General features: G+C 42.7%; 1 protein-coding gene across 1 annotated transcript; it reads left to right on the forward strand.

Moving 5' to 3' along the window:
• Positions 1-8,996: 8,996 nt before the first annotated feature.
• LOC120673449 (psbP domain-containing protein 5, chloroplastic-like) lies at positions 8,997-12,237 on the forward strand. Its single transcript, XM_039954281.1, has 11 exons — positions 8,997-9,194; positions 9,314-9,492; positions 9,848-9,968; positions 10,115-10,164; positions 10,328-10,395; positions 10,633-10,731; positions 11,144-11,203; positions 11,296-11,355; positions 11,551-11,605; positions 11,704-11,753; positions 11,915-12,237. The coding sequence occupies exons 1-11, from the start codon at positions 9,124-9,126 to the stop codon at positions 12,011-12,013; spliced, it is 912 nt and encodes a 303-aa protein (XP_039810215.1). The 5' UTR covers positions 8,997-9,123; the 3' UTR covers positions 12,014-12,237.
• The last annotated feature ends 617 nt before the right edge of the window (positions 12,238-12,854 follow it).

The raw sequence follows: 12,854 nt of genomic DNA on the forward strand, positions 1-12,854 counted from the left end.
TATACAAGATCCCAAGATAACAAGAGCACCAATCAAAATAGTGGTGTCGTATAGATGCCACTGACTCTAGTGGCCAAACGAACTCATATTTTGGTTACATCGAAGAGATCTGGGAACTCGACTATGGGCCGCTAAAGATCCCTCTATTTCGTTGCCAATGGGTTAAACTGACAGGAAAATGTGTCGATATCGACGAGTACGGAATGACAACAGTAGACCTCAAAAAGCTTGGCTATCGAGACGAACCATTCGTCCTAGCTAAGGATGTCACTCAAGTTTTCTATGTGCAGGACATATCTAGAAAACCAAAAAAGGACAAGTCTAGAAATAAATCAAGTTTTCTAGGTGTAGGAGATGAGCCAAAGCGCCACATTATTCTGGCAGGCAAAAGAAAAATTGTGGGAGTCGACAATGTCACAGATGAAGAAGAATACAACAAGGTTGAAGACATGACTCCGTTCGCAGTGGAGGCTTCCTACGCACGTCTTGATCACAATGAAGGGACTATTGTAAAGCAAACCATCGTTAATATTCCATTAGTTGAATGATTATGTCTTGTAATATTTTTCGTGAACAACCTATTAATGATTATCTCTGATTGTTATGGCAGTATCTGATTTATTATGCAATTATCAGATTTATTGTGCATATAAATGGTTTAATATGCAATTAAATGATTTATTATGCATTTTTCAAATTTATTGTGCAATTAAATGATTTATTATGTAATTATCACATTTTTCATGCATTTAAATGATTCATTATGTAATTAAATGATTTATTATGCATTTTTCAGATTTATTGTGCATATAAATGATTTATTATGCAATTATCACAATTTTCATGCATTTAAATGTTTTGTTATGTAATTAAATGATTTATTATGCATTTTTTAGATTTATTATGCATATAAATGATTTATTATGCAATTATCACATTTTTCATGCATTTAAATAATATATTATGTAATTAAATGAGTTATTATGCATTTTTCAGATTTATTGTGCATATAAATGATTTATTATGCAATTATCACATTTTTAATGCATTTAAATGATTTGTTATGTAATTAAATGATTTATTATGTATTTTTCAGATTTATTGTGCATACAAATAATTTATTATGCAATTATCACATTTTTCATGTATTTAAATGATTTATTATGCATTTTTCATACATTTTGTATGCATTTAAATGATATATCAGAACTAATGTGAATAACCTATTGGTACCGGTTGATATTTTCAACCGGTACCAATGTCTTTGAGAGAAAAAAAGACTTGGGAAAAAAAGGGTTGGGCAGGAGTCGAACCCGGGCATTGCGGGAGCATCAGTTATATGCCAAGTTCAGCAAATGTGAATTCTGGCTTCAGGAAGTTGCTTTCCTAGGCCATATTCTCTCTGAAGGAGGTGTCGCCGTGGACCCCGGCAAAGTCCGCGATGTTCTTTCCTTGGAACAACCCAAAAATGTCTCTGAAATTCGAAGCTTTCTGGGCTTAGCCGGGTATTATCGTCGATTCATCAAAGATTTTTCCAAAATAGCTAAACCCATGACTCAGCTTCTTGAAAAAGAGCACCGGGTGTTTTTGTCACCCGGTACCAAAGGGCTTAGGTATATATGGTTGTGCCTTGTTCTCCCTTCCTCACTTAGCGTCCTCTGCCCCGATCGTCGCCTCCGTCGCCCCCTCCGACGCCGATCGTCGCCTCCGCTGCCCCGTCCGCGCTGCTCCTGGTCGTCCACCGCCGCGCCAACTCAACGCCGCCGCCAATCATCGTCTACCGCGCCGCCAATCGTCCTCCACCGCCGCGCCTCCTCGACGCCCCCGCACGGCCGCCCGTCTCTTCGGTGCGCCGCCGCCGCCTCCACCTTAACGCCGCCGCCCCGTCCGCTGCGCTGTCTCCGCCTCAACGCCGGGCACGCCCCGACCGCCCCGGCTCCGCTTGACGACCCCGCCCGGCCGCCGTTCCCCTTCGCGCCGCCGTGTGCCTCGACACCGCCGCCCCTGCCCCTGCGCACCGCCGGCTCCGCCTCGCCGTCGCCGCGACGTCGTCGTGCTGCCGCTTCCCCCACGCCGACGACCGCCGCAGAAGCTTCGTGTGTTGGTAACGAGCGTCGACGGCCACTTCTCCCCCTTCTTCCCACACCCGCACGCTCGAAATTTCTCGCCGGAGTTACTCCGAGCCGCCTCGCCGCCGTGCTCGTTCTCCGCCGTGCGGCCGCCCCGCGCAGAGCCCCTAAACGAGTTCGCTGGGTCGCGCTCGTTCCTCCCGTCCAAACCGCGCGCAAAACCATGCCCGGACGGCTGTTTTCTGCCTACTCCGGCGAGGTCGCCGCGAGGTTCGCCGCCGCCCGCTCCGCCCCGGACCAACCCTAACCGCCCAATCTCGAACCAACGGCTCGGATTTAATCTAAACACGAGTCAAACCCGCCCCGTACCGGCCAACTGTGGCAATTTTGCAAAAGAGCCCCCTATTTTTATTGAATCAACCCGCAGTCCCCTATTTATATTTCAGTCCTTAGATTCTTTTACCCATGCTCTTTTCTTTTTAAATTCTTCGCAGATAAGCCCCTGAAACCTTGTTTTAGCCATAACTTTATCGTTTTAGCTCCGTTTTTCTCGATTCTTGCGCTCACGTGATCGTTGCAACGCGTACAATAGTTTTATAGCCTTGTTTTGCTCTGATTACATTGTTTGATGTATTGTTTCTTATTTTTTTGCATTTAATTAGGTATTTAAATAGAGAGTGAATAATGCTTTTCATTATTTAAATAGAGAGTGAGTAATGCTTTTATGTATTTAATCATGTATTTATTTGTGTATTTAATCATGTATTTAATTATGTATTTAATCATGTATTGAAATAGAGAGTGAATAATACTTTTATTTATTTAAATAGAGAGTGAGTAATGATTTTATATATTTAATCATTTATTTAAATAGAGAGTGAGTAATGCTTTTATTTATTTAATCATGTAACACCCAACACGTACAAAACAGAGCCCTCTATTTAAATAGAAAATGGTGTCCCGTCTCCGTCCCCGTTACTGCTGGTATAATGTATTCTTTCTCCTCCTCTGCTGAACGCTCGGTCGCCTTCTCACCGACGCTCGATCTCTCGCTCGCTCACTCTCTCTCTCTCTCTCACTCACACACACACACACACTCACACAGACACACACACACAAACACACCACACACACACACACACACACACACACACACACACACACACACACACACACACACACACACACACACACACACACTCGTTCGAAGCTCTCTCGCTATCTCCTCACCGACGCTCGATCTCTCGCTCTCACACACACACACACACTCGTTTAAAGATGGTCATAGACTCTAACTCATTTATACGGTTTTAGTTAAGGATGGACCCTTTCGGTGATGACGAGGCCGCCAGGCAATACATGTTGGACGCAATAAACAAAGATATGAGACCCAACACCACCCAGCCAATCGGTGAAGAAGATGCTCGGACAACTGATTCCTTCCTGAATATGTCTGGAGATGCCGACGAAGAAAATGATGACTTTGCGCCGCCGCCCAATCATCAGCAGCATGTTCCAGTACGAATCTTAAAACTATATGCATGGTGACTTCGGTAGATTACTTTTGCGATTAATATATTTTTTCTGTAATTTAGTCGACCTCCGCATCGACTTCGTTGAGCCAATCAAAAGGGAGACGCCGGCCAACCAAGAAAATGGAGGGAAAACAGGTCGTCACAGAAGTGGACGCAGAGGGCTGTCCAAGTGCTCCAAAGGTTGCTAGCGCAAAATTTGTCAACCAATGTGGGGTTATTGTTCGGGCAAGAATTCCGATCACCACAAGACTATGGAAATCGAGGAAACTAGAAGAACAGCAATACACCGTGCCTCCACATCAGAAGGAAATGTTATGGACAGAACTTAAGGATATGTTCACTTTTCCTGAAGGAGTTGACCAAGAACTTGTGAAGAAATGTGCCTTGAAAAAGATGGCCCTTGCCTTTGCAACTTTCAAGAAGAAGTTGCACACCAATTACATTAAGAAGGATAAGGAGTCGAATTGGGATGATCTTCCTCAGATTAAACCATACTGGGAGGAGTTCAAACAATACAAACTATCAGACGAAGCCCAAGGAAAATCCAAATAGGCCAAGACAAATGCAGCAAATAAAAAGTACAGCCACCACCTTGGGGCTGCCGGGTACAAGAAGTCAGTTAAAAAATAGCAGAAGATGGAGCAGGACTTTATGGATAGAGGCATCAGGCCGACGACTTGGGATTGGCCGGATAGATCCAAGTGGTGGTTATTTGCTAACGGCGTGACACTAAACCAGTTGGATGGAACTTTGGTCGTGCCAGAGCATATGCAAGAAGTGTCCCGCGATCTAGTCGCTGCAATAGATGAGGCCCAACAAGGAACATTCCAGCCTCAAAGGGAGAATGATGAGCTGACAAGGGCATTAAAGAATCCGGAACACCCTGGACGAGCCCGCGGCATCGGCGTGGTCCCATGGAAAGTTGCTTGGGCCATAGATTCCTCTTACAAGAGTCATCGAAAGAGCAAAGCTGAACAAGAAGAGAAACTCTGTACCATACAAGAAGAGATGAACATGAAGGTTGCGTCCTTGGAATCTCAGATGGACGCCTGGGTTAATGAGGCAGTGCAGCTAGCTCTGAGCCAAAGGGGCACTGCTGGGTCGCACCCGGATGTTGTGATAAGCCCGGCCTCTCAGTGACGCAGCAGTTGTGCATCCACGGCGGCGCCCGACATACAAGCTGAACAGCAACCCCAGATTGAGCTAATGGCAGTAGATGACCAGAGGTATCCAGTGGATGATGCCACCATGCCGACACCGTACGAGCTTCATGTGCGAGCAAAGAATATATCCATTCATGTCGCATACGAGTCAGCCCTACTACAATTCATGGAAGGCCGATACCCCCTGGCTACACCTCCGTCACAGTCGAGCAGATAGTTGGAAACAATGACGATCTTGGGCTCGACTTTGTTGGAGGGGGATGGAGAGAAGACATTGTGAGACACACTACACGGGGTCATTCTATGGCGCAAGGCCGACATCAAACTTACTGCAAGCAAAACGATTCCCGTGCAGACCGATCGTCCGTCTCCGCGGCCTCCCTCACCGCTGTCCCCACAACCACCTCCCTCACCACCGTCTCCGCCGGTGCAAAGGGCCACAAGTACTCCAACTCCTCCTGCACCAGAAAAAGGAAAGAAAAAGACAGCATCCCTCCCAGCGGCTGGACCCTCAAAGAAGAAGCAGAAAACGGTCGAAAGAAAATTGACCTACGAGAAGACCGCTGAGGAGTTGGAAGAGGACAGTGCTCGATATATAAAAGAACAGTTGAAGCCTAACGTCCCCCCGCAGAGGCAAAATGTACCTCTAGAATTAGGGAAAAAGCTTCTCGCGAACCTAGACAACCCACCAAAACCGAAAAGTTTACCCTCAGACTATGATCGTACTCTGACAAAGGCACACAAGGTAAGAAATGTGAAGAAAAAATGTGGCAAGACCATTCCTCAGCTTGGCACACAACAAAAAGAACTCGAGCCCCTCCGGGTACCAGGGTTGCTAGTCCTACACCCGACGGACGTACAACTCCAGGCGGACCTACAAGCGGAGATATTTCTTTCAGAAACTAGATTGACGCTAGAGCAGGCAACAGGGCAAGATGAGGCAGCAGATATCCCTGTCGCTCCCGTTCTTACTCCATTCAAGCATGGAAAACCTTTTGTCACTGAGGAAGAGGAGAAAAGTCTAGGCACGCAGATGTTCAATTTGCATAGATGGTACCTGCGAATGTCGAATGACGAAGGCAAAAATGTTTGGAGTCAAGTATCGTGACCATGTTTTCTTCCGCGAGGAGGACGACTTCTGGGTGTACTTCGAAGATTTATATCATATTTACCATCGACAAGCCCTCGACGCCTCTATCATCACTATTTGGGTTCTGTAAGTTTCACTTACCTCTACATTAATACTTTTTGTTAACAAGAACATAATTATCTGTGTGCATTATATAATTTCTATTGTATCGTGTAGACAGGAGATTCAAAGAAGCCGAAAATATGGATGGCACCATCAGATCGGCTTCATGTCTCTGTTGCTAGTCAACCAGAAAATGCTCAACCAAAATTACAGGGACACGTGCCAAAACATGTACGATTTGTTGATTAGGCAAAATTACAAATCCTATATCTTCATACCATACAATTTTGGGTAAGCCTTGGTCGACTCAATCTTCTGTTATATTACTAAATAAATACTAAGTCGTCTAATGCATGTATGTATATATTCTATCTATATCTGTCGTTATCATTGGATTTTACTCATACTTTCTGTAGACACCGGCAATCTTGTAGTCTTTGACTCAATGAGAAATCTAAAGTCCGCAATCCAACATATCATAGACCCCTTGAACAGGTAAGTTCAGTTTGCACAATCAAATCATTTTTCAGTTAATAATAATTGTTGAATATCAAACTTAACTTTGAGCGCAGGGTGTGGAAAAAATTTGTGAAAATGAACAAAGAGCGTGGTCAATGGAGCCCCGAACTGAACGTTAAAATAGATTATCCAGTATGTTGATTCACAAATATTTGTCTAGTTAAGTAATACCAAATTGTTCTAAATTGAGTAATTTATTTGTTTCTCTTTAAGTGTGCGAGACAAAAACAAGGAACTGATTGGTGTGGGTACTACATATGTGACTACTTGCACATCATGACTCCATGTGGGAAGACTACTGAAGAGGACATAAGAGTACGTAAAAATTGTTCACTAGTACATTTTCGTTATTATACTAACGCACATGATGTTAATTATTTTTTCCTAAATGATATATGTCTCAAATGGGGGATGAATGTTACTCTACTGATCGGATCAACGCCGTGTGCGAGCAGCTCGCCGGATTCATTTTGAACGAGATCCTGGATCCTAGAGGCGAGTTCTACCACGACGGTCACATCCATAGAGGATTTCCATCGAGCTCCTGAGGGGACCAGTAGTTGGACTACAAACATGACTTGTACATTTGTTAATATTTCTAAACGTGATGCCTTGATGTTTGTATATTTGTAAATATATTAGTTCATCTAATTAGCTTAATTATATGCTCGCATTTCACTTTTAGTTAGTTTCAAATATTCTCTGAAAACAAACACGAACGACCAATGAACGTATAGTACTGTAGAGCTCGAGTGCGTTTAGCAATTATAAAAGAATAAACAGTAATAAATATAATAAACAAAACTAGATTTGGAAAAAAAAAGAAAAAGGTCATTGGTACCGGTTGGAAAGACCAACCGGTACCAAAGGGGCTGCCACCTTGCGTAAGGTGGCAGCCCCTTTGGTACCGGTTGGTCTTTCCAACCGGTACCAATGGGTGCCTAAGGCACCGGGTTAAATACCCGGTGTTTTAGACCCAAGTCAATGGTCTCGGTTGCGGAGCACCGATTGGGAAATCGGTACCTTGGGCCTTTCTCAGTCGGTGCTGAAAGTCTGTTTTCTAGTAGTGTACCCAAATTAGATTCACCGTACCCCTCACGCTGGACCTGTCTGTAAGGCTACTTACAAGGAATTGCAAACACAGGAGTTCCGTGAGGAGTCCAAATCAACAAGCGCTGATGTGTTTGAAGGCAATCCGACTGAAGTAGGAGTTACATGAGGATTGAGGAGTGTAAATCAACGAGCACCGATGTGTTTGAAGGCAATCCAGTAGCACCAGCTCATGAGTAGGACTATCGAGGAGGCATGATGGAGAGAAGATGATGGCCCAATATCTGAGGTATAGCCTATAAGATTTTACCGAGAACCGCGTGTAGCGCGGGTGGCAGAAGCGGGTGGGTGGCTTCCTGCCCGACCGGGTTAGATCCTGGATCGGCCTGGGTGTCTCACCGGGGCTGTGTCCCCTGAATAAATTTCGTTGCCTCGCACGAATGTGCCACAACTGTCATATCTTTCAGCCGTGGTGTATAGCCTAGGTATAAGTTGTAGTTCTAGCTTGCGCACTAGAGGTGTGAGTGGGTTAGAGGTGTGCGTGTGGTGTGCGTTGGTGCGTGAATTCAGATACTACAATTTGTATGGAAGGTTGAGGCAATCAAAAAAAAAAGCCTATAAGACTTACCTTGGAAGTAGCTGGTAAGCATGTATGGTTTGGCTGAAATCATGACGCTAAGAAAATTGGCTGGTAATTATTGTATACTAGATTTTCCCCTGGAAGAAAATATATATGGCTATTGCAAAGTAACCAATAACATGTGCCTACGATCGGACCAGGGACAAATCAGGGGCATGCTAATTAGCGTGCGCCCCAGAAGACAAGTAACGCTCGATTTCCGACGACAGAGCGTGCATTTCCTTTGTAGGAAAATTTTCTCATCTCTAATTTTCTAGTTTTAAAAATTTATAATTTATGCATGTAAATTTTATGCATAAATTTTCTTTTCAAATAACTTTCTAGCGAATATTTTTTTAGCACAATTTTTATGATGCACGGAAATTTTACACATAACTTCTTTGAGTCAAATTTTTACACAATATTCTTTAGCATAACATTTCATAGCATACAACTTATATGCATAATTTTTTTTAAGAAAATGTATCGAAATATTTTTATTAGCGTAACTCTCATGATAAGTTCTCGCAAATTTTCCGCATAAGTTCACTGTCCAACTTTCCGAGAAAATATTATCTGGAAAACTTTTTGAACAACATCTACGCATAAGTTCATTACCCAACTTTCCAAGAAATATTTTTTAACACAAATTTGATGAAACAATTATCAAACAAAACTTCCTAGGAGACACATAATAGAAGGCAAAAATACTGAAAATGGAAAATATAACACTTGATTTAATACAACTCAAACTTAGAAAGGGAAAGAAAAAAAAGAATATCAACTAATACATGTGTCTATCACTCTGTGCAGCACGTACTCTATGTATTGTACTCAAAACTAGCCTCTGCCTGCTCAACTAGATAGATCTTTTTCGCTCAACGGTTTGGATAGAATAGAACCTGCTGCTTCTCCATCCTTCAGTCAGTCCGCCCCCCGACTGGACGTAGGACGCGGGGACTGAGGCCGGCGAGCCATGGCGGCGGCTCTCCTCTCCCCTTCTCCCTCTCTCCCGAGCCCCAACTCACAGTCCTCGCTTCGCCCAAGGCACGCGCTCGCTCAGTCGCACGACTCTCAGCTCACTGCCCATTCGCGTAAACTGCACACACATCCCCCTCTACTTGGCTGCGCTCCTGATTCTTGGTTGGTTCCTGGGGATTGTGCAGGAGCGGGGGCGCGCTCGGCGCGGGAGCAGCGCGCGTTCCACTACCGAGGAGGAGGATCCGTGTGCTCACCTCGTGCTCTCGCGAGCCTGCTGCCGGGAACCGCTGGTTGGAGGTGGAAAGGAGGCGCCTTCTCCTCTCCGGGCTCATGTCTTCTGTCGCAATCGCACTCCCAATTTCAGGTAGGAATCACGGGATGCGTCAGATCCTGCGGGTGCATGGTTACTTAATAACTTCTGAAGTATGATTGATGCTCATCTCTGGAGGGGAGTATGAGCTTGTTTAGTCTCGTCCGGTTTCTGCGCATCGAATTGTCAGTTGTATTTGCATGTCATTGTCTCATCGTTATGTTTGAATAAACCCATGAGCTGTTCTATTTTATGTTAATCTGGACCTGCATAATGTGATACATGCTGTACTCTTGTGTTTATCTGCATTTCCTTGCATAATGTTTAGCTGCCCCCTCCCCTCCCCCCCCACCCCTGAAAGACTAATTCATAAATGTTCATAAGCACTTTGTTCATGACGTTTCTGTAGAATCATATGCTGCCATGGAGACTGATGAAGATGTGAAGATGAGGACGCAAGTTGATGAGATCAATGCATATTCTTTTCTTTACCCTGTCGAACTACCAGGAAAGAAATTCTCCTTCAAATGGTATTTCAGCTCTCTGTACTACAATTCTGTACCACCATCTACTCTTTCTGTCAGAATTTCACTGTTATTTATACTCGTTGGATTCTCCATGAGCACTACTAGGATAACACACAGTGACTTGCTGTCCCATTCTATTATATTCCCAGGGTAGAGTCCAGAAAACCGGAACGATACTCCTCTGCAGCGCCACTATCGCGTGAGTAGCCTCTAGTATAACAACGTTAAGCAATGGTCTTATTACTCTGTTCATATAAAGGGATTGCTTCATTAAGCATAAGAATTTCCACAGTTGTACTTTTAAAAACCTCATTCATTTGACAATGATAGCAAACTGACTGGAACTCCATGGCTCAATGCAGCTGATGCACGGCAACGTATTGTATCGGAGCGAGTTGACATGATACATAATGTTGTCATCTCAGTCTCGGTAAATTCTCAAATACTATATGATACTAGGAAATGCAGAAGTCTGCAACGTGTTGCATTATTCGAACACAATGTATCATCTGTTAGCAATTAGGTTTCTGTATCCGGACTTTGTGGAAATTGTCATGGAACTAAATATTTTATTCTTGATGCAAATTGTTAGGGTCGAGATTTGATGAGAATCGCATCAATTGAAACTCTGAAAAATTCACTCATGTACATCATTTGTCTCGTGCAGATTGGGCCACCAAATTCACGTTTTTTACCTTCAAAAGACAAGAGTTCATGGGATCCAAAAGATGTTGCTGATTGCATTTTGTCTGATAGATCTACCCTGGTACATACTTGTTTTTTTTCTTTATTTTTTTATAATTTATTAGCCATTTTGATTGCATTGCGTTGAGCAAAATTGTGTCCAACAAACTATATGGATTAAGAAAAGGACGGCTATAATCTGAGTAATTCACCGGATACATCAAGAAAGCAAAGTTCAATCAAAAGCACAAATTTAGTTTCAGATGTTTCTTGGTTATCTCCCTGTGTGGCTGTGTGTCACATGAAACATACATAATTGTCTCATGGTGTGAATCTATGGTAGTTAATCAACAACAAATTGTCAACAACTCATAGACCTAATCAGAAACTGTTGATATACTGTCATGCTGATGAAGGTCTGAAGTTCCTTGAATGCAGTTTTATGTTGATATTTGGTGACATTGATTTTACAATTAAACTATATCACCTTGCAGAAAGTAACGACTGGCCAGCGCATGACAGAGAGCTCTGTCCTTGATGCACACTGTACAGAGGTAAGCTCAGATCATTATTATCATACTTGAAGGCCAGTTTTCTTAGTTTTCGGAGTTGACATGCACCAGTACATATTGAAAACTATTTGTAGGTTGATGGAGAACCGTACTGGTATTATGAGTATCTAGTTCGGAAATCGCCAACGAAGTCAGTAAGTTTTCTGGCACATATACATTTGGCAGGATACATATTTGTATGAAGAGTGTCAGATAGAATATACGTTTAATGCTTAGATTAATACTTTATCATGCATATAAACTTATTATTAGTCACATAGTGCAAAGATGTATGCATATATCCATGTAAGGAAGCTTAATGTCCTTAATGATACTCTTTGTTTATTCAGGCACCAGAACCAAATTTGTTTCGACATAATGTAGCGTGCACTGCTGAGCGAGATGGTATTACTTCATCTTTGTATTTTTTGATCAAAGATCCTTCACTCCATTATATTAAAATATTTCTTTGTTCACTCACCCTCTTTTATTTTTTTTACCAGGGTACCTGTACTCACTAAATGCTTCCACTCTCAGCAAGCAGTGGGAATCTGTAAGCTCTGAACATCCAATTGTTTCATATCAATCTGCACGGAAATATGATTTAGGGTTTGATTTCATTATTGCTACTTCCAATATAGGAGGACCATGTATTTTTCATAAAAGTCTCTTTATGTTTCAGCTTCTAACCAGTATTTAACATTTGCAACACAGATGGGACCTTTTCTACAAAAGACTGTGGCATCCTTTCGCCTTCTCCCCCCTACAGACAGCTACGTTCCTCCTTACAAGGATCCTTGGAGATTTTGGTGACATGGTTATTCTTTTTGCTGTTTCATTTTTTTCGCTTCTGGTTTTAGACCATGTTTCACGTAGTGGATGTCTAGTGAGTGCTTGTACTTTCAGCATGACTGATAAAATTGTTGGAATATAAGTGAATTGCCCACCTCTCCCCCATCAGCTTAAGCTTTTGGGTTGAACTGGTCGGTGCATGCAACTCAATATGGTATCAAAGCCAGAGGTCTCGAGTTCGAATCCTGGTTAGCGCAATTAAATAAAATAATTGTTGCTTGCTCCTATTCCACGTTTGAGGCCTGAGGGAGCCTCCACGTGAGGGGGAGTGTTGGAATATAAGTGATGCCCACCTCTCCCCATGAGCCTAAGCTTTTGGGTTGAACTGGTCGGTGCATGCAACTCAATAAAAATCAGGGACTGAGTTTTCTTTGGCCAGTCAACTTTAAATCAGCCGTTCTGATTAATCAAAAGTCAAATGCATCTTAAGATCTATATCACTAAAATCCTTGGGGGGTGGGGAGCTCAAGTCTCTACTCCCCCCTGTTTTTTCAAATAAGGTGTATTTTGTAACATTAGGACAAGGCTTTGAGTCTTTGACTGCTGATTACTCCTTCAATATTTCGTTCATGTGCCGAAAATCATAATCATAAATAAGTATTTTTGAATACGAATCTAATAGCATCAATTTCGTGTCAAAAATTATGTTTGAATAGAGTAGTTGTTTGTCAAATGTGAAATAAGTCTTTTAATTTCAAATGGAGGGAGTCAAAAACATAGTGCTTAATTCTGTTGCTTTACCCTGCTGCTTAAATCTGTACCTTTCTCCATTTCTATTTCCTGTATAGAAAACATTTTTTAC

The sequence above is a fragment of the Panicum virgatum genome, chromosome 5N (genome assembly GCF_016808335.1).
Source record: "Panicum virgatum strain AP13 chromosome 5N, P.virgatum_v5, whole genome shotgun sequence".
NCBI classification, from domain to species: Eukaryota; Viridiplantae; Streptophyta; class Magnoliopsida; order Poales; family Poaceae; genus Panicum; species Panicum virgatum.

What these genes read in the sequence shown, in the direction of transcription:
- LOC120673449 (XM_039954281.1), top strand. Translation starts at nt 9,124, where the DNA reads ATGGCGGCGGCTCTCCTCTCCCCTTCTCCCTCTCTCCCGAGCCCCAAC. An exon ending in AATCGCACTCCCAATTTCAG is followed by an intron (nt 9,493 to 9,847) that starts GTAGGAATCACG and finishes ACGTTTCTGTAG; the next exon opens with AATCATATGCTGCCATGGAG. An exon ending in ATGTTGTCATCTCAGTCTCG is followed by an intron (nt 10,396 to 10,632) that starts GTAAATTCTCAA and finishes TGTCTCGTGCAG; the next exon opens with ATTGGGCCACCAAATTCACG.